Source organism: Pollachius pollachius (genome assembly GCF_949987615.1).
Source record: "Pollachius pollachius genome assembly, chromosome: 4".
NCBI classification, from domain to species: Eukaryota; Metazoa; Chordata; class Actinopteri; order Gadiformes; family Gadidae; genus Pollachius; species Pollachius pollachius.
The window spans coordinates 15,917,770-15,939,608 of NC_136937.1; the positions used below are offsets into that span (position 1 = coordinate 15,917,770).

The window sequence follows — 21,839 nt, forward strand, 5'->3', positions numbered from 1 at the left end:
ATGGAGAAAGGATCCAGACCGTTTCAAATTTTAAATATTTAGGAATAGCTGTTGACTCACAGCTGTCCTTTAAGAAACATGTGAAGCAGGTGTATAATACAGTCAAATTCAATTAAAGGAATTTTAGGTACATTAGGAACCAGCTCCTTCTGGATGCAGCAAAACTTGACATGCACTCCATGATCTTTTCACACATCTCATACTGTTTTACAAGCTGGTCACAAACTGGAAAAACAACACTTGCTCCACTGCAAACACTTTACAAACACTCAAAGCACTGGACAAAAAGCCATTATGATATCATCACTATAAAATAATTCAAAGACATAATCTCATGACCTTTGAAAGTTATTTGTTTCTTGCTGATGTATGTTTAGTTTACAAAATAATGAAAAATTTAGCTGCTCCTCCGTTGAATGAGTTTGTGTCACTGCGCTCAGACAATGGAAGAAGAACTAGAACGTCCAACAGAGAGGACTGTCTAGTGAAGCACAGATCCACTGAGTTTGGCACATCCGTATTTTCAGTTAGAGCCACAAAGTCTTGGAACTCAGTACCAAGCGAGATAAGAAAGTGGAACACCTTTGCTGGTTTTAAATGTAAGATGAAGTCATGGCTGAAAATAACCCAAGCATGTACCCATCATGCATTGACTCTTGTCTTAATGTTGTAATGTCCTGTTGTTGTGGTGTCCTAATGTTGTGCTGTTGTTGTTGTTGTGGTGTCCTAATGTTGTGATTTATTGTTCGTATTGTGTTGTTGTGTTTTACTGTTGTAAAATTGTGTTATTGTTTTTATACTTCAGTGTTAGGTTTCCTTTTGACAGAGTTGTATCCAGTTTCCTGCCCAGGGACTACAGATGGAAATTAGCTTAAAGCTAACTCTGGTACTGCTAATGAGCTGTGCATTGTCCCTGCTAAATAAACAAATAAATAAAAAAATAAATATCAATGTCATATTGAATGGCAGTGTTGTTCACTTAGTGATTTTAAATAAATCCATTGACATGTTCTTAAAGTTCCCTCTTCCATTTTTGTTTTTGTTTAATACCTAATGGGTCAACACTTTTAACAATTTGAAGGATTGCAATTAAAACAGAAAGTAGGGTGTTGAAAAAGTTAGTGTTACGGTTTGTGCAAGTGAAACACTAATATTAATTTAATTCAATCAAATCTTAGGTTATTTTATGACATTTTTTTAAATGTGGCTGTATTTTAGGCTGTACAACAATTTTGCCTACAGTAAAATACGTATTAGTGAGTTTACCCAACTCAAAATCTGCAGAGGTTCACATAACTACTAATAAAATGCTTGGAAACTTTTGCCTCATTTTTAATTTTTTTTCCCATGGCTTTCACAGTGCACACACACACACATTGTGACCTTACGAAATCAAAAGGGTAAGGCAATTTTCCTGACAGGGGAGCTTTAGATATACCGTTGCAATAATTTTCCTCTATAGATCATCGTCAATTATAAGTTAATAGTTTGAACACTTATTATACAACGTTTTGTCATTCATTAAGTTATATATGAATGGTTTATCAAGGCTGATATGAATGTATTGGTTAAACAGTATCTGATTCAGGTTGGGTACCATTGTCATTCAATAATGTAAATACATTATTCTGTTATCAAATTATATTTCATTTTTTATAAAAATATACATAAAACAAAGATTTTTAAATGAATTATGATTGCCATATATCATCCATTAATCGTAAAAGTTTTTTTCATTTTCTAAAGTGGACCCAGAGACAACATAGGAGGCAATACACTTCTTCTGGGCCAGCTGTTAGTCCTTGCCCTTGGAGTTGGCAGTGTCGGAGGTGGCACAGATGCGCTGATGGATGGACAGGGGGATCTTAGGGCTGAAAGCTGGAAGAGAGGAATTGGCCCATTTTCGGGGGCCGAGTCCAATCCCCAGATACTAATCCTTAATTATGTCAGGTGTGTTCGCTATAGTTTATTTAGGATTCAAATGTGGGGATTGGATTTAGAACTTAGTTCTAGAGGGTTCTGCAGGGGTACCTGGCCCTGCCTAGTGCCTTGAGGTGGGAGGACGTGTGTTGGTGGAGTAGGGAGGTAATTGGAGGAGAGATATCTCTACGGAGAAACCACATCTTGGAAGGAGATTCGAGCGACGCTCCTCTAAAGTAGAGTCCCGATGAGGGCTAACATGAGGTGTTCCTCTGCAAAGCAATGGCATGGTACCACTCACGGAAACGTAGTGAACAAAAAGATCTCAAAGCGACGCGACGCCCAACGGTATAATCTGCAATAGTATACGACTTTACGGCAACAACATGACATGCATGTAAGACTAGTATTCAGAGAGTTAGTTAGTTGTTGGGGTGTGTGTGTGTGTGTGTGTTTCCGTGTATGAGGGAGTTGTCATTGTGTGTGTGTGTGTGGGGGGGTGTGTGTGTGTGTGTGTGTGTGTGTTTGTTCCTGTGAGAGAGATCAACTGTTGTTTTGTTCCTGTGTGTGTGAGTTGTTTTACTGCACGTGTGTGTTTCCATTTATGTGTGAGTGAAAGAGAGAGCCTTTAATTTTGTGTACGCATGTGTTCCTGTGTGTGAGAGAAACTGTTTTTATTTTTACCGCAAGGAAATATTATAATGCTTCCCAAAATCCCAGCTCAAACACATGCCTCCTCTCGGACCGCGTGATCCATTTAGTGTTTGATGATCGGATGAACCGTTCGATTAACTCACTATCGGAGTGAAGTTGATGAATGATGATCTCGCCGAATCTCACTCTGTCTTCGTAACATTCGAAAAACAGGGAATAACACAATAAAACATGAATGAAAAGAATACGACCAGAGACATAAAACACTACGATTTTGGCAGCCCCCCCCCGGAAAAAAATAAGTAGTGAGGTCGGTCCTCAGGGGTGCACCGAGAGGCGGTCCGAGCTGCACGCGTTTCTTAGTATTCTTGAACCGTCCCAGCCCCCCGAGGGAAGCCCTCTCTTCCCTCTCTTCCCGGCCTGTGTTGGCATTCCTGCTTCAGCATTCACAGCTGGTTGGAGCGGCAGTCCGCTGAGACCAGAGCAGAGGTTATTATCTTTTTGTTTCGACATACAAGCAAAGTGAAGAACCTCAGCGTTCCTTCTCTTCCTCTGAGCTGTTCCCTGTGGCTGCGCTGCGTGGCTCGGAATGACCGACACCACAGGCGGAACAAAGCCTCCAGGATCTCCTTCTCTGTCTGGCCCTTGTCTTCCTCTGGGCGGCGTTCCTCCTTCTTGACCGCCCCCCCTCTGGGTGGAACTTATAGGCGGGTGCCACTACCGCTGCAACTGTTCCTCCTCTTCCTGCTCATCTTCCTGTAGCTCCACCAAGGGATCCTCACCAGAGCTCAAGCAACTTATAAGTCCCCTACAGAGGTCTGGCTCCAGGTCCTCCCGACGTGAACTCCAAAAAAGGCCTGCCCCCCCGGGGGGCATTTTGTGTTTAAGAGAATCCAGAGTCTGGCCGGTCGCTGCCCTGCCCCAGTGGGGTGAATGTCCTGGGTGACGGGGCCCTGTCGATCTCCTCCAGAGCACAGGCCAGGGAGTCCACGTCCCCCGAGGTCTGGTGCTGGGTCTCCCACAGGCTCAGGATGACCGCTGACGGGCTCCTCTGGCAGGCGAAGTAGCTCAGGTTCCTGGAGGGGTGGAGGGGGGAGATGGAGAGGAGGAGAGAGGAGAAGGAGGGGAGGAGTGGATGAGGTGAGGTGTGTGGAGAGGGAGAAGAAGGAGAGAGAGGACAGGGATGGATGGGTTGAGGGGGCGGTAGAGAGAGAGGGAGAGAGAGCAAGAGATGTGTGCGAGGGAGGGAGAGGGAGAAGCCGGTGGAAAGAGGAGAGGATTGAAAGGTAAATATGGAAAATAAAAATAAGCAAAAATAAACAACGTTGCATTATTGCTTTATACTATATAAGTGTTGAAACTTTTCCAACTATGTTCCAAATGAAAGTTTCAACAAGGTCCCTGGCTATATTTCACTAGATAAGAGGTTTGTTTCCTTTCAAATATTTTATGTATTTTCTGTATCAGAATTTAAAGTGGCTGAGATTGTGTTTATTATCGAATAAAACTGTACAATGTTGACGTCGATATATAATTTTTTGGAGTTTACTTTGCAGTTTTAATATGAGTCCTTTGCAAGGATCCACATAAACACTTTAATTGCTTACAGGCAAAAATGCATTATAGAATCAAATCCCCTATATTTCAGATCTAATGGTAGCCTGCATCCAGCAGAGGGCACTGTTTCACACGGTCCGGCCTGCTGGAGCCCCACCCTCTGATCATTAAGGTGAGGATGCTTTGGTGAAGCCAGAGCAGCCTTGAAGAAATAATTGCAAAGAAAATCTGCTTAACAAGGTACAAACTACTTTATTACCCCTGCTGGTGGACTTTTACTGGGTTCCACATGCAGTTAAACTCTTGCTATTCTTGCCACGCCAGTTGTTGTCGTGTCAGAATCCGGCTGTGGAAATGTTCACAGATTACATCTCTTTCAGAAAAGCGTTGGTCCAGAGCAACACTTTCGATGCTCACATTTCCCAGCGCCATCCAATTAAGTGATGAGCAATAAAAAATATTTTTTTTGATTCGGTGGTATCTTGACTGAGTTGATAATGCGTTCTCTAGAACCGTGTGTACGTTCTAAACCGTGAACATCTGTCCGGAAAACGGAAACATTGTGTTTCCGTTGTTCGGAAACACGTAACAACCTCGAAGTATGAGCTGGAGCCAGGTGGAGGAGACGTAGAGTTGACAGAGAGTTGCTTGTTTTTTCCCGAGTCATGCGCAGCATTGTTAGCTAGCGACGGTGCGCTAGTGTTGCCGTTCTTAATGAAAACGGAGAAAAAACTAACTTGCAGAGCGCGATGCAATGCAGACCTCCGGGTCACAAGGTTCTGGAAGTGTTGAGGAAGCAGCGTTAAGGAAACAGATTAGCATACAATCGTGGCTTTTGAACATGACCTCCGCTCCATGCTGTGCAGTAATCAGCAGCTATGATAAATAAGTTATAGCTGTTGCCTTGCATCAACCCCACGTGCCGAGCAGCCCTACGTGGTGTTCACCTGTGTACGTGGTGTTCACCTGTCTACGTGGTGTTCAGCTGTGTACGTGGTGTTCACCTGTGTACGTGGTGTTCACCTGTCTACGTGGTGTTTACCTGTCTACGCGGTGTTTACCTGTCTACGTATTGTTCACCTGTCTACCTGTCTACGTGGTGTTCACCCGTCTACTTGGCGTTCACCTGTGTACGTGGTGTTTACCTGTCTACGTGGTGTATTTCTATGAGGTGTATGTCTACGTGGTGTTTACCTGTCTACGTGGTGTTCACCTGTCTACCTGGTGCTTACCTGTCTACGTGGAGCTTCTGGGCCAGCAGTTGCCAGTCCTTGCCCTTGGAGTTGGCCAAGTCGAAGGTGGCACAGATGCGCTGATGGATGGACGGGGGGATCTTGAAGGCATTGGACCCCGACTCGGAGGTGAGGGGACAGTGGGACGGGGAGAAGAGAGGAATCAGCCCCTTTTCACTCTGCTGGACCAAGAAGAGGAAGAAGAAGAAAGAGGAGGAAAATGGGGGAGGACTATTTTCAGAGTAATGGAACAACAAAGACTAAAGCATGTCTAGTTTGAAAATGGTGTTTTAAACGACGAGTAAATGTCTTCCTTGCTCCGTGGCTTTTCGTAGAGGAACAGAGGCTGCTGCCCTCTCCCCCCTTCTCCCTCGTTCTCCCTCTCCCTCTCTTTCTAACCCCTTTCTTCCCCCCACTCCCTCTCCCCCTTACTCCCTCCCTCTTTCGCCCTATTCCTTTCTCCCTCTCTCTCCCCCCTTCTCATCATCCACTCTCTGGGCTCACCTCCGCCGCCGGCGTGTACACCTGGAGGATCTGCTCGCGACCTTTGACCTGCCGTACGCTGATCTTGCAGGAGAGCTGCGGGGGCGTGGGCGGGGGGCCGAGGCTCTCCAGGGAGAAGGCACACTGCAGCGGGTGGTGGTCCCGGCCCCACACCTGGGCGAACGAGAACTCCTGCCGCCAGAGGAAACCATTACAGAGAGAGAGAGGGTCAGACTCAATGAGCACAGAGCGGATGATTGTTTTATTGTGTTTGTTTAAATCACCTGTAGAGAAACCCACCCCCCCCCTTATTTATTTATTTTCCTTTATTCATTAATGGCCGCTTCAGTCGATTCCATGGGATTCAATTAAAACTGGTTTTGATTGAACCGCTCTTCATCGAAGGTTCAGTGCTCATGGAGCAGGCGGCACACGCTACACACTGCCCCAACCGTTGGCCATCTGAAACATTTGAGAAGACTCGGACGAGTTCGGGAACAAATCTGTTCCGTGTGTTCAGCTGTGTTTGAAGCTTTGGAACCGCGAGGACGGTGTGCGATTCAACATGCAAAGTCTGAGAGCGTTGGCGGCCTGAGAATTGGAGCCATCAGATACTCTGATTGGTTGTGTGCTGATAGGTTGTGTGCTGTGTGCTGCTAACACACAACCAGCGAATCAGCGCGGTGTGTGGGAGGGGCAGACCAGCGCCACGAGACTAGTGCCACCAATCTCGCACAAGCACAGTACGTTCACGCTACTGTGTAGTTGGCAGTGGTCTTCGCGTAATGTTCTGCCGAAAGGTTAGACGAGAGGCAACGGAGTGGTCGGAATATGGCAGTTGGCCGTTGGTTTGATTGGGAGTTGTGTAGGCCCCTTTTAAATGACGGCAAACTCTCACTCACAAACAGGCACTCAAACAAACCCGCACCTATACATACACACACAAACACACACACACACACACACCCTGTACCTCCGAGGATTACCTGGCAGGTGGTGAAGGGCTTGATGCTCCAGAGGAGCTGTGGGAGGTCCTGGATGAAGACCTGCAGGCTGAAGCCGTTCCCACTGAACTGCAGCGTCCCGGGCTCCTCCAGCAGACGGCCTCCCCTCACACACTCCAGCACCGCCACGGCCTGGGGGGACCGGGGTCCAGGGGAGAGGGCCGGATGAGTTATCTCTGTACAATGCACACACGGGCTGCGGTCCACAGCTATTTTCGTGTTGGTCCTCCTTCCTATCGCTCATTTCTTATTCCCTGGAAGAGACGAGCCCTCAGTGGTCGAGCAGGAGAAAGGTCAGCCTCGTATTTAGTTCTTTCTTGACATATGCGTCCCATCTGTTCAGACAGAGCTCCAGCAGACCAGTCCCAACCGTTTATCTAATGTGGGGCCGTTTGGTACAAAGACTGTTCAGAGGATAGCCCTATGTTTGGTTTCTCGTTGTTCTGATTGGTTGTAGGTTTAACCAATTGAATTCAGAGGCCTAGTTTGGAATCGATCCGGCAGAGAAGGTTCGGTGGTAATAAAGGGGAGGTTGACCGTCGATGAGGAGCTCAGCCAATCACAGCCTTCACATACACGCTTAAAGGCCGTCTGAAGTGGCCTGATCACAACCAACATTATGTAACAGCCGGGGAACAGTTGTTTTGTAACTGCCATCAGGTGTTTTGCTTGCTGCTTTTGCCTTGTAGAGCACCTCGCTCTTTGTGTGAGTTAAAAATAAACAACAAACCTCGGACTGAATTCGCCGGCGTCTTTGTGCGGTTGAGTGCAGCTGGTCTGCGTTTGTAACAGGTAAAAAACATTGCTTTCATCTGGGCTTCAACAGAAAGGCAGGGAATGGAATAACAACATGCTCTCTCTCGGCCCTATCTTGCATCCGGCGCAGTTGCTAGTTTGCCACTGGCGCAGAGCATTCTTTTCCCTCCTGCGCCACGCGTCGGTAAATTAGGGAATGATCTTGCGCCCCAAGAGGCGGTTTGGCGAAAGGAGGAGGCGTGTTCTGGCACAAACGTTCCCTGGTGCTATTTTGCAGTTTCAGAAACCACTTGCGCCGCAAACCAGGAAATACCTGGTTTAAAGTCAGTGGCGCGTTGTTCAAATGCTATTTTAAGGGCGCATGCATAATGTTGCTTGTGCACCTCGCGCATACACTTTGCTTCTCTCATCTACCTAGCCACACATTCTTGGTAAATTATTTGGGAAAGATCATCTGATACAGCGGTAATAAGTTGTACTTTTAAATCAATGCATCTGCAAACACCGTACAGCAAACACATATTTTCTTGACACAGACATCGTGTACATGCCCATAACTATTAGGATTGATGAGTATTTGATCGTGAGAAAATATTGTTTTACCGCGAGTGAGTGTTAAAAACAATGAATGAATGTGGGCGCGCGTGTGTGCATGTGGAAAATAATTAATGAAAGCGGGCGCCCGTGTGTGCGTTCTGTTTAAACACACGCAAACTAAACACGTAACGCATAATGCAGTCCATTGCAATGTATATTAACGGGGGGACACATGCATATTAGGAACACAAGTCGATAACGATAATGCTTACAATACTGGTAAGAAACAATGTTTATAATGTATTGCGTATATCATTAAAAATAACCACAGTTACCGCATATCATATGTGTGTGTTAAGTTTTCTTTGCCAAAATTTATTTGAGGACTCAGTATTTCTTAAGTTGTGGAAGAAAACCTTATACCATGTGTGAATTACGCCATATTATTTGGCCATAAACTGAGCCATTTTAAGTTTGAAATTCATGTGCATCTGTCTCATCGGAGACTGCAGACGTGCTGTCAAAATATCAACTCGTCAGATTCAAATGCGCTCATGGCTCTTAAAGGGGATGGGAGCTGGCACTCTCATTGGTTTATTGCACGTTATGGCCAAACCACACCTACAGGTAATTAGGCTACTTCAGACCCTTTTTAGATTCGCGCCGAGCGCAAAAGTCATTTTTGCACCAGTAAAATAGCAACATCGCCATAGAACCACCCACAAAGCTACTTGCGCTTGGCTTAGTAGCAAAAAGGAAATGCAAAGTGTACGAGCCGGAGCCGGTACATGAGGGGTTGATGGTGGGCCAGGGGCTCAAAATGCACAAACGAAATTGTAGCTGAGCCTAACCCGACCTAACAGCAACACAAACGTACAAATAACCGTTCTTGACTGAAAGACGGAGTAACTTAGTGATAGGAATACTAGTTTTTGCTCGATTCACGTTCAATCTTATCTTCTAACAACCAAGCTGTTGTGAGGATCTTTAGGGCTGTGGCGTCATTGAGATGAGCCGTGTAATAAATATATATAATGTTACATTATTCATGCATTATTGTATCTCATTACACGGCTCTTCTCAATGCTGTGGAACGCTCCATTCACTTGCATGTGCCTTCACAACTTCCGGCTGTGAATTATCTTTTGATAATTCACCATTGCTAAGCATATAATGACCACTGTCAAGGAAGGGGGATATTTTGCCATTTTTCGTATCACTCCGCAAGTAGTCCGGTAACTTATCAACCCCATCGCACTCAACTTGGTGGAATATTTCTCTGCTGATCAACACTACGAGTGCTGGTAACAAATAAATTGTAAAAAGACACACTGTGTGAAGTTATCTTTTTGTTTGTTATAGAAAGTCTCGGGTCATTATCGAAAATAAGACCTTATTTTCCCGATAATGACCGGCATTCTATACTTTATCCCAGTGGAGGTTTTAGGCACGGGTGAGGCGGGCAGCCACCAGGGGCGGCATTATTTCAAGGCACATGGGAGACGGCACGAGGATTTAAAAAAAACAAACATCTGCGCTGTGTGGGGAATCGGCATATTGGTGCCCCTCCGGCTGCAGGCGGCCCTGCTTGCTGAGAAGGTGCCGTCAACAGAAGTTGTGTGAGTGTGGGAAAGGGGAGGGGGGCGCAGAGGACAGTTCACCTCTGCGTCTCCGAAATGGAACAGACAAGGGGGGGAACGTGAGATCCACTGCGAGGATGGAAACACTTATTGAAGCCTGCAGGGTTAGGTAGTAAACATACGGAGGAACGTGATCGCTGAGCTGCCCTGCCCCAACATTGCGTGAGACGTTAAACTCATCTAGAATCATTGCCCAACATCATCCAAAATTTGATGTCAACAGACCAAAAATAGTCAGAAAGCCTACAGAAACTATAGATAGTTAATGTGACAATCACATTATTAAAAAGGGACTTGGAGCAATGATTTGCAAACAATTGTTTTAGGGGCATGCTCAAAAAGCAGTTTGCCACCCCACTTGCCCAAATGGACGGCACGCGCCTGGTATAGAGCAAAAACTCTAAATATAATTAGTGAGCTAAAGCTAGGCACACCAAGAATTTCTTGCAATTGAGAAATATAAGTTTCTCTAAAAATATCTCGCCCGGGTGTTATTCAATGGTAGAACCACCACTGCATTATCCCTTACATATTCAACCTTTCTTTTAATCTCTTTGTTTGTATCACACACAAAGTGCACTCAATGAATCAAAATGGACTCAAAAGAAACGGAGGGAGCCATTACTGAGTTTTTTCGGTAAATGTTAATGTCTTTGCTAATAAGATTCCACAGATAGCATAGCCGTGTGGCTTCATTATTCGTCCAAGAGCCATCATCGGCTGATCGTGTCATTGCTGCTAATCATACGGAAGAAAAAACTAAATAGCATGACCCTTTAAGTGAACCACAATGTTTAAAATAAATGTATCGATCCACCCTCATCAACCTTAGCCTAATGGATCTAGGAAATAAAACTGCTTGAATAATAAATACATTGGACGGATCATTTTAAGCTCTGATCAACATCAGCAGGTCGTCTTCTATAATCAAGTTCAAAGTCTGGTTGAGTTCTTCTAAGCCCTTTAATGTTGTCATTTCCACACTGGGGTGGTGTGGGTGTGATTTACACGTGTAGGGGAGGTGATAAATCCTCCCTCCAGAACTCTTTAACAACCAGATAATGGCCGGTGTGAATGAATGCAGTATGCTGGCTTCTGCTGCCTCATGCAGCTTCTAACCTATTTCATACGGTCTATGGTTCAGACCCTTCAAAAGGCCATTACAGAAGCACATATATGTTTTAGTAGTATTAATCGAGACATCCTTTCACAAGTCATTTTAAGTGAATACTTGCCTTGCATAAAAATGGAGCGTATCAATATCATAATATCATCGCTACCTGCACAGATATAATTACCCACTGTCTGAATGCACCTCATTGCGACATACATATGGTAATGTCGTTTAACGCAATCTCCATTCGTCAATTCCGGACGATCGGGTTTCAACGACGGGAGACATCATTTTTATTCAGGGCCCGCAAAATGAAACATGAGCGCGCATTATGGAAGAAATTAACCATTACATTTTATGGCGAATTATGATTATTATTAGGCCTATATATCTAATAGTAGAATTATCTAAAACACCTCTGGATTTGTAGCTAAGGCTTGACACAGCGCCGGAGAGTCTGGGGTCAGCGCGTAAATTAGAACTTGTCACGACTAGAGGCTCTGGGGTCAAGGCGTGCTGACCTCAACCTGGTGTTTAGATTAGTTGATGTTGACCACATGCTTAAAGGAATTTATGACTGACCGGTCGTGGGCGGACGTCTCATATGCGAAACAATTTCGTTTGTGAGAATAAAAAAGATGCCGGGATCTTTTGACCGGCAGTGCTTTGCAAACTACTCGACTTTGTTGTTGCTTTTTCAACGATAAAGTCTTTTTCTCATACTTGCTCAGGACTCCGCGATTCCTCAGCGTCTGCGCGCTGAAGAGGAGAGGATGCAAGTGTTTTTGATCGTTTCATCCAGAATGAGGGACAGATTGGTCTCGGGAAAATGTATTTATAACACATTTTATTTGTTGTTTTAGTGATTTTAAATGTACTGCATCTGTCTGTAAACATGATGAGAACAAGACTGGAACTGTTTATTTATTAAATATATTAAAAGGGTCATTTAAAACATAATTTTAACAGATTGAGACAAATGTGAGGGAAAGTGTTCAACATATTTTGTACAACTTTCCAAAAAAATGTTTAATGAGATGAGGTTAAGCATAGGCTCCAGCAATCACACATATTGCATCACTCTTCCTTCAAGAGCGCTTGTCTGATGGAAGAGTTCTTACTAGCTGTTTATCAATACACACCAGGCACTGCAAACGAACAGTGAACTAACGAGGGCACCATGCAGTGCCTTGGCTGTTCATCCTCAAGCTGCTGCCTTCATCCACCACAGCTAGTGGGCGGAGCCTCCGCCAATGGTGGCATTGATTTTTTGGTTTGGTTTACTGTGAATAAAAACATCTCTGAGTCAAAACACTCCTACTTCCCTCGGCGACAGCATAGCAGTAGGATGCAAATTGGTAACCGGTGGCAACTATCAAAAAATACATCGAATTAATTACCCTGATTATCTTGGAAAGTGGCAAAAAATTTGGTAAAACACGTTTCCGCCACCCTGATGACCACCCGGTGTGTTCGATCGCGGGGCAGACTGCCGTTGAGCAGCACCCCGGCACGCCGCACCAGCAACCCCACTGGGAGCGGCTCCTGATTGTTGTAATGTGTTGTTACAGAGACGCGCGCCGCACAGAGTGAAATAATAACCCGCCTCACGTTTAATTACCTGCACCTTCAATTAGGCTGAGCAGGGGGGGGGGGGGGGGGGGCAACTGGGGCCAAGCATCTCTAGTGTTTGTAATTAAAAAGGCCCGGTTTGGCTCTTTTTAAGCACCTCCCCCCCGTGGCTTCAGCGGGCTGGACGGGTGCATTTTAAACAGAGGAGGGGGAGAATCATCAAGATAAAGTTCATGTGTTGTAAACTTCTAGGAAGGAAGCACTTGTTTGGGGGACCCAACTCGCAACTCATGTCTAATCACCCAGCAGAACAAAGGCAATTAAATAGAGTTTATAAAGTACATGAGCATCTCACCCCCCCCCGTTAGCAAACACACACACGCAGACACACACACACACACACACACACACACTAGCTTCAGTCTCTCCTGAGCATTCATTCCATTGAATGCCTTTAATTATCTCCTACTTGTGTAGAAATGCAAGCCACGAGGATCATATTGCTACAGTGAACTCAGGTACATGAATATATCTATATCATATTGTATTTATACAATAAACTTCTGTAAATGCATTGCACATATCGTTATTGTAAATTTATATGATTATGAATATAATTGATTTGCCTGTAATGAAAGTGTACAACAGTTGTTCATCATATAAAACATGGTTGTAAGCATCATCCATTCTATGAATCATATTTAATATATGGACTTCATGCATGCTTTACCGGTAGCAGTAAAGTCAATGAGAACTACAGACTTACAAACCAAGCATATTATTTTATGCATACAGGGCATTAATTAGGCTTTCAAACAGCGGTTCATCAAGAGCCCATACGACAAAACCACATACAATATCATATTTAATGTTGCTTAAAATATTTACAGTTCGGAGTGCATACTGAACTTTTGCACTTTGTAATAATTATAATAGTAAAAAAACTTTAAAATGTATTTGTATAAATTTGCTTGGTCATGTGTATTAATTCTGTAAGTACAATACATGAGTATTTTTTGTGTGTATGCACAATACACCGAAGATGAATCTGCGGAATCCCTCTCTATCTCACAAAACCTTTCTGAAGACTGGAAGAAACCGGAGACTTGTGCATGGCTGAGTTGTGCACTGTGATGTTTGAGCTGTTATGAGGGATCTGTACTGTGTTGCTGTTTCTCTGGATGGAGGCTGACGGCCCCTAACCTCGTTTTCTGAGGAACTCGGCCCAGTTGCTCCTTGGTATTTTAGAAACGTACATATTTTCAGAAACTTTGAGTTCACAGTACTTGGACTTTTCTTGTGGTTCCTCCTTTTTGTATTGTGTTGAGTATTTTACATCAAGTAGTGACCCATTTTGGACAAAAGCATCATCTGAACAACGTAAAGACGCTCCTGTTAATGTGAACATACCACTGAACCTGAAAATAATCATAAGACACTAAAACTGTTACTGAAATGATCATGATCAGCCTCCTTTTCCTCCTCTGCCTCCTCCTTTTATTTATAATCAAAATCTTCGTCACACTCTCATCTTTATAATCCTCATCGTTGTCAGTTCTTCGTCTCCTCCTCCCTCTCTTCCCCCCCCCTTCCCCTCTCACCTGCAGGGCGTGGGGGGTGTCGTCCACGCAGTACACCCTCAGGTTGTAGCCCAGCGGGTTGCTGAGGTCGGGGCTCCCGAACACGGCCAGCCTCAGCCTCTTGGCGGCTGCCTGGCTCAGGGGCCGGCCCACCAGGGCGTAGTGGCCCGGGTGGCCCAGCAGCAGGTGGCACCGCTCCGCCTCCAGGAGGCCGTAGCAGGAGGTGCTCTCCTCGTCCATGGACATCACTTCCTGTTGAGGCAACCTACTGGTCAGCAGGGTTGGAATAAGTAGCCCTCAATCCCAGTCCCAGTGCTGAACAGGCTTCAAGACCCCGCCTGTTCCTGCCTTGCTCTGAACGTACTTCAGGGCACCACACACAACCCATGGATGTTTGCATTCTCATGCCCATGTCAATAAAAGTAAGACAGAGAACACTTTTCCTCTGTCTTCGAGCATACTCATGATAACTCTTTAAGATAACTCATGTTTTTGTTGTAAACCCCTACCCGGTTGAGGTATTCTTCGTTATAAACAGTTTTGTAATAAAGAATTTTTTCTCAGACAAAACAACATGCTAATGACCCACCGGAACAGCCCAGACATGTAGGCCTGCCCATAAACATCAGAGCAGTAGAGCTCTCCGCTGAGACCCTCCTGGGCCCCGCTGGGAACCACTTGAGCGTGACCGGTGGTCAGCGTGACGCATGGCGTGCTGAGAGTGAGCGGCCGGCGCCCGCACCGCCCTGGTGTCTGGAGTCGCCGCACTGACCGTGATGATTCGGCGGCGGTGTTATACCAAATCACATTAAGGGCACAGGATTGACGGATTTTACTGACAGACCCACAGACACTCCTCAGAGGCGTCTTTAAAAGAGACATATTATGGTGTTTTCCCAACAAGTGAACATAGTATATTAGTTCCAGAAAACATGTTTTTGAAGCTGTTTGCTGGAAATAGCTTTTAGGAAAATAAAATCTTGCCTACCTCTATTCCCCTCTGTTTCAGTCCCTTCAGAATGCAATGTTACTGGTGTCTGCAGCTTTAATGCAAATGAGCTGCTTATTGACCAATGAGATGTCAGAGTGAACCACAGCATGGAGGAGAAGTGATTGTTCTCGTTTGCGGACTCCTGGAGCTCTATATCTATATGATATAATATAATAATAATAATAATAATAATAATAATAATAATAATATATAATATATGGGTATTTATAAAATAGTATATCTATTATCACAGCCAAAAGCTATGTGCGCCTCGGATGATATTATGATTCATAAAGACTGCGTCTAGTACTTCCACAACAAGTAAAGACTCGTAGTGGGGGATATCTCGGCAATGTTGGAGAAGAATTGGAGGGCAAGGCACTATGGCCTTGACTCTCTGAAGTCCATCTTGAAATGCGACATGGAGGAGAAAGGAATTGTACTCCCGGAGCTGAGCTGCCAGGCTGCCGCCGAGTTGCGCGCCCGCTGGTCCACAAAATAGCTATGCTCTGATTGGAGGGGGGTGGGGAAGTGGGAGGTAATATTCAAATGTGCCCCTTTCCTACGTAGGAGAGGGCGCCGAAACTTACTCGCTCATTTGGTAACTGTAGGCGGGGTACTCACAGAAATGCATATCTCACTCAGACTTTTTTCAAAGTTTGTATGCGTGTGGGAGCACCAGAGACCCAAAACAACACCCCAAATCCCAGGAAAAGTGTTTTCACAATATGTCCCATTTAATAAGAACCGACAGCAGCACAAGGGAAGGGAGTAGCAACGACACGTCTCACATCGTTGGATCACTGAGTCGTGGCCTCACTTCCATGATCTGGTACCCGGGTCACCGAATCTGCACCGCAGACCTTCCTGTTTCAGGGGTGTGCTAGGGCCCTGATTATGGCGTTTTGGGTCGACGTGCAGTGACTTTAAAGTAGCCTTCAGGGTGCCAACCCGTAGTTTGAGAACCAGCCCTCTGAAGGGCAGAGGAAAAACTCCCTGAATCCTAAAGGAAGGGAGCCTTGAGAAGGAGCGCACAAGAGGCATCCCTCATTCCAGGGATATAGGGAGTGCAAGAGGTGCCAAACGGGCAGCCAGACATTTAATTGCGGCATAAAACAAGCATATAAATGAAGGTTATGTCAGGTTTAGGATGGTAAAGTACAGTCAAGATTTAAGTTTTAGAACCTAGATGAAGGGAGAGAGGAAGAGGAAGTGAGGGCAGACAGAGTGTATTTTGCACCATACCTATGGTGTCGTGCACTAGCCTGTAGTGTCGTGCACTAGCCTGTGGTGTCGAGCACTAGCCTGTGGTGTTGTGCACTAGCCTGTGGTGTCGTGCACTAGCCTGTAGTGTCGCTCACTATGCCTGTAGAGTTGTGTTCTGCGTTGTGATTGGTCAATCTAAAATGTGTACTGCTCACTAGAAATACATTTCCATTTGGGGATACAAAGATAATGAGAGAGATAATGTCAGTAAAGCCCGGAGATCCGGGATCGTTGAGGCATTTTGCATGAGATAAAGTGCTTACTATTTCACACTGACAGAGACGGGTCGCGCTGTTGCTTCTTCTTGAGGGACAACTCATTCCCTCCCTCTCCCTCCCTCTACCTCCCTCTACCCCTCCCTCCTTCAGTCTCCTATCTTCATCCTCCCTCGCTCCCTCTCACCCTCCCTCCCTCCCTCCCCTATCCATCCCATCTTTCTTTCTATTCTTCCTCACTGGCTTCTCCTAACGGACTCTTTTATTTTTCCTTCTCTTCTCATCTCAGTTTCTTCCCGATGGCGTATAACACACATAAATGATGTCTCTTTTCATGGCTCCCTTTTGTGCAACACGTTTCTGCTGGCAAATTACATCCTGTGTAAATGTCACCCACACACAGACACACACACACCCACACACACACACACACACACACACACACGAGTGCACAGTGACAAGGGGCGTTCTAGGGGAGGTCACACAGGCTTTCTCAGCAGGCAACACAGAAGAGTGTGTGGCTCTGGTGGGGGGGGGGGGGTATTCTGCCCTATGAGGTCCTCTTTTGATGGGGTAAGCTCAACATTACAAGAGTATCCAACATGCGGCTATTCTGCTGGGGAATGCGCTAACGTGGATGGATGAATAAGAGATGGATGGATGAATGACTGGATGGATGGATGAATGGATGGATGAATAGGAGATGGATGGATGGATAAATAGGAGATGGATGGATGGAAGTTTGGATGGATGGATGAATAGGAGATGGAGGGATGGATGGATGGATGAATAGTAGATGGACTGATGGATGGATAAAGTAATGAATGGATGGATGGATGGATGGATGGATGAATAAATATTAAGATGGATGAATTAATGAATGGAGATGAAGGGGTTTAAGATGGATTGTTGGATTGATTAATAGTAGGGGTTTAGATGGATGGATGGATAGATGAATGGGAGATGGATGGATCAATAGGAGATGGATGGATGGGAAATCGATCAATCGATAATTGGGAGATGGATGGATGAATAGGGGTTTAGATGATGAATGGAAGGCAGAGATCAATGATGGCTGTGGTTCAGATTGATATCAGAGTTGTGAATAAATCGTGTCCCAGTCTGCTTCTCAGTCGGGGAGTTGTTTGAGGTGATGCTCACACAGCTCTGTTTAGGTGTGGTTTGATGAGAAGAGGTGTTTGAAGGAGCTACATGTAAGGAGCCTCACGCTCACACATTGCTCTACCACCTCGCTTCCAAAACAATTGCAACTCATATCTCCGTTGGGAATAATCTGCCTCTGATGCACATGCAATGTTAGTGATACAAAACTATTGAATTGAGTGTTGAAAAACAGTGAGAAAATGACTCAATATAAAAACCGACATGTGTACACCACGTATAAATATATATATATATATATATATATATATATATATATATATATATATATATATATATATCTGTTTAGATTGTAGTATGATCTCCAAACTTTCAGGTAAACTAAATCTTTATTTCATCACATAGACAAGAAATATACTGTTGTACGCCTGCAGATTCGATGCATCTTTCAATCCATGTTATTAGCCCAAAGTAGAGGGTGTCAGAGTGCCGGCCATTTTACTTTATGGCTTTACCATCTGAAATATTAAACAGTAGCCGGCTCCATAACCTTGACAGCCCAAAGCCTGGAACACCATTTCCATGATAGAAGCAAAATAATATCCTTGTTCTGTAACTAACTGCTTTGAGGACTTACTTCTGAGGATCCACTGCCCCATCAGTACCGCATTGCACCGCATTCTGCAGGATTGATGTCGACAGTGATGTCAACAGAATTGCATAACGCTCCGGGTATTTTCGGGGCCGAAACCACAGCTCTGCACTCACTGCCCCCCCCCTCCCCCCCCTCAACGGCCAATAAAAAGACACGGTTTGACAAAAAGCAAGAGGACGATTCATAACCACCAAAGTGAAGCACCTCACTCATTGTAAACATTACTTATCTTGTTGTAAATATTACTTGTCTTATTAAAAATGTTATTATGTTTATTTTACCTAATTTTGTCATTTAGTTCTTATTGCACCGTTTGTTGGAGATGATCGCAATTTTGATTCCTCTGTATGTCTGGCACATATTTTGAAATGGACAATAAAGTTGACTTTGACTTTTTTTGGTGACGTTTTCCCTCTTCTCCGTCCGAGCTAAGGAGAGAGGGACGACCGGAATGCTTCTTTTGCATTCCGCTCGTCACTCTCCTCCTTTTTTCACCTAGTAGCGACAGTTTGTGTTGACGTTGAGGTTTACCTCCCACTTGTTCTCCGGGGTCCGCCTCTTCAGACGGACAGCCCAGGCGGCGTCGGCGGGGCCGCTGAGGTCGGCGCAGTGCGCCACCGACAGAGCCACGGGGCAGGACAGGTCCAGCCCCGGGGGGCCGTAGGTCACCTCCGGGCTCAGCAGGACCTCGCCCTCCTCCTCTGGCGCTGTGCTATGGGGGGGGGGGGGACAACAACAAAGACAAGGAGACACATTTGAGACGCCGGGTCTGGAACAGAATCAGATTAGACTTGATACGACACAGAAGGGATGGAGATTAACAAGCATCATGCTGGAAGAGCACTAGACACGGACATAGACACACACATACAACGACTCCTCATGCTGACAGGGATCTGTGTTTCCAAACCGCAGCTCGACAAAAGAAGAGATGTGTGTGTGTGCGTTATCTGTTTGTATGAATCAAAACATGTCACGGGCATTCAGGCTAATTGTCAGGATTCTCGTATGGACTGTTGTTTTTGTCTCCCCCAACCTGTTGTTTCTCTGTTCACCTGTCTCTCATTGGGTATTGATTGGTGGAGTATTTAAACACTGCCCTTTCTGTTCAGTTTGTCAGATCGTCACGGTATGTACTGTTTGCTACCTGACTGCCACGTGAGTGAGACTAGCGTGAAGATCTTTAAAGAGAAGCTATAGTTTACCGTTCTTCCTGGTTTTGAACCCTGCCTGTTTTGGACTAAGTCTTCTGCCTATCGGTTTTGGACCTCTTGCCCGTACCTGTCCGTCTGTATCTGTCTGCCTGCCTGCCTGATTACGAACCCTGCCTGTACCTGGAATCTGATTTGCCTGCTGGACTGTTTGGGAATAAATCCTTTTTGATCTGCAATTGATTCCCGCTCTGAGTCGTGACAGTACGATCTGACCCAGATGGAATCAGCAGATCTGATTCAGGTGAAGACTGTGCTGGAGAGGCAAGGAGCGCTTCTCGGTCGACATCAAGCCCAGTTTGAGACACTTGAGAGGTCTTTGGAGGCAATCACCACCCACATCAGAGACCTGGCTGCCCAGCTGCCGCGGGTCCAACTGGCCCTGGTGCCGCCACCTCAGCCTCAACTGCCAACACCGCCCGACCCACCCGGTCCATCTGGTAACCCGCTCCGAGAACCCCGACTTCCAGCTCCTGCACTTTATGCCGGGGAACCAGGAACATGCAGATCGTTCCTTTCGCAATGTTCGCTGGTGTTCCAGCTGCAACCCGCCACCTTTCCGTCGGATCAGTCCCGGGTTGCATATATCATAACCCTCTTGACGGGTCGTGCAAGAGAGTGGGGAACTGTGGTTTGGGACTCCAACTCCCCAGTCTGCCTCAGCTATCAGGCATTCATAGGTGAGATGAAGAAGGTCTTCGATAGCTCGGTGCATGGGAGAGAGGCTGCCAGATTGATGTTGCAGATCCGTCAAGGCAAGAGCTCTACTTCCGACTATGCTATAGACTTCCGCACCCTCGCCACCACCAGTGGCTGGAATCCAGATGCACAGTATGATGCCTTCCTCTATGGACTCTCTGAGGCCATCAAGGATGAGATCGCCACCCGCGAACTACCTTCCACCTTTGACGACCTCGTTGAGCTTGCCATCCGAGTGGACAAACGCCTGAAGCAACGCGCCGGGGAGTGAGAGTTCTGTCCTCCTCCGAGGTCATCCTCCTCGGGGGTCCCTCTTCCATCCCTGCCAGTGCCAGCTGACCCCAGCGTACCAGAGCCCATGCAAGTGGACCGTACCCATCTGTCCCCAGCTGAGAGAAAGAGAAGAAGGGACACCAATTCGTGCATGTATTGTGGTAAACCGGGCCACTACTCCGCCCAATGCCCAGCAAAAAGGCAACGCTCACCCGTAGAAGGGGGATTACTGGTGAGCGTCACTCCTCTTCATCCCTCTTATATCGTCCGTACCCTTGTCCCTGCCACGCTCATTACAGGAGCTCATTCCCACCTCGTGTCCGCACTTATTGACTCGGGAGCTGATGGCAATTTCATGGACACCTCTCTGGCCTATGAGCTACACCTCATCCCAGCCCAGCTGAAAACACCCCTGGAGGCAAGAGCACTAACCGGAGAAAGGTTCTCCCATATAACCCATGTCACGCCCCCGGTGAGTCTACTCATTTCTGGCAACCATCAAGAGAACCTAGTGGTCCATATGTTAGACTCACTGACTGCTCCCATCGTCCTCGGCTGGCCCTGGCTGGTAAAGCACAATCCACATGTTGATTGGGCAAATAACACCATCCTAGGCTGGAGCCCATTCTGTCTGAATAACTGCCTTAAGAATGCTCTTACCCCCCTGCCCGCAATCTCACAAGCCACAGATGATTCCATGGATCTGTCTGATGTACCACCTGAGTACCTGGATCTCAAGGCCGTGTTCAGTAAAGCCCGTGCAACCTCCCTGCCACCACACCGACCCTATGACCTGGCCATCAATCTTCGACCTGGTACGGCACCTCCTAGGGGCCGTCTCTATTCCTTGTCTCCCCCCGAAACCGCAGCGATGAACAAATACATTGGTGAATCACTAGCTGCCGGTATCATCCGCCCCTCTTCCTCGCCTGCTGGTGCCGGGTTTTTCTTTGTAGGGAAGAAGGACGGCGCCCTGCGTCCTTGTATAGACTATAGGGGTCTAAACAACATCACGGTGAAGAACCGCTACCCTCTGCCTTTGATGTCCTCAGCTTTTGAGCTGTTGCAGGGTGCCAAGATTTTCAGCAAGCTGGATCTCCGCAGTGTTTACCATCTGGTCCGAGTAAGGGAGGGGGATGAATGGAAGACTGCGTTTAATACTCCTTCAGGTCGCTATGAGTATTTAGTCATGCCTTTTGGTCTCACCAACTGCCCAGCTGTGTTCCAGGGTCTGATTAATGATGTCCTGAGGGATCTGCTTAACAAGTTTGTATTTGTTTACCTAGATGACATTTTAATTTTTTCTCCGTCGGTTTCCCAGCACTCCCAGCACGTTCGGAGTGTCCTGCAGCGCCTTT

The 21,839-nt window shown here is 46.1% G+C and overlaps 1 protein-coding gene across 1 annotated transcript in view; it reads right to left on the reverse strand.

The window, feature by feature from the left end:
• Window positions 1–3,457: 3,457 nt before the first annotated feature.
• Window positions 3,458–21,839, reverse strand: part of LOC307074201 (netrin receptor UNC5D-like) — a gene marked incomplete at both ends in the record, with an annotated part of 180,244 nt that continues 161,862 nt past the window's right edge. The window contains 6 exons of the mRNA XM_079734229.1: window positions 3,458–3,650; window positions 5,364–5,545; window positions 5,868–6,038; window positions 6,833–6,982; window positions 14,071–14,301; window positions 18,830–19,010. Coding sequence (XP_079590355.1) covers window positions 3,458–3,650; window positions 5,364–5,545; window positions 5,868–6,038; window positions 6,833–6,982; window positions 14,071–14,301; window positions 18,830–19,010 — 1,108 coding nt within the window. The remainder of the gene's footprint in view (window positions 3,651–5,363; window positions 5,546–5,867; window positions 6,039–6,832; window positions 6,983–14,070; window positions 14,302–18,829; window positions 19,011–21,839) is intronic.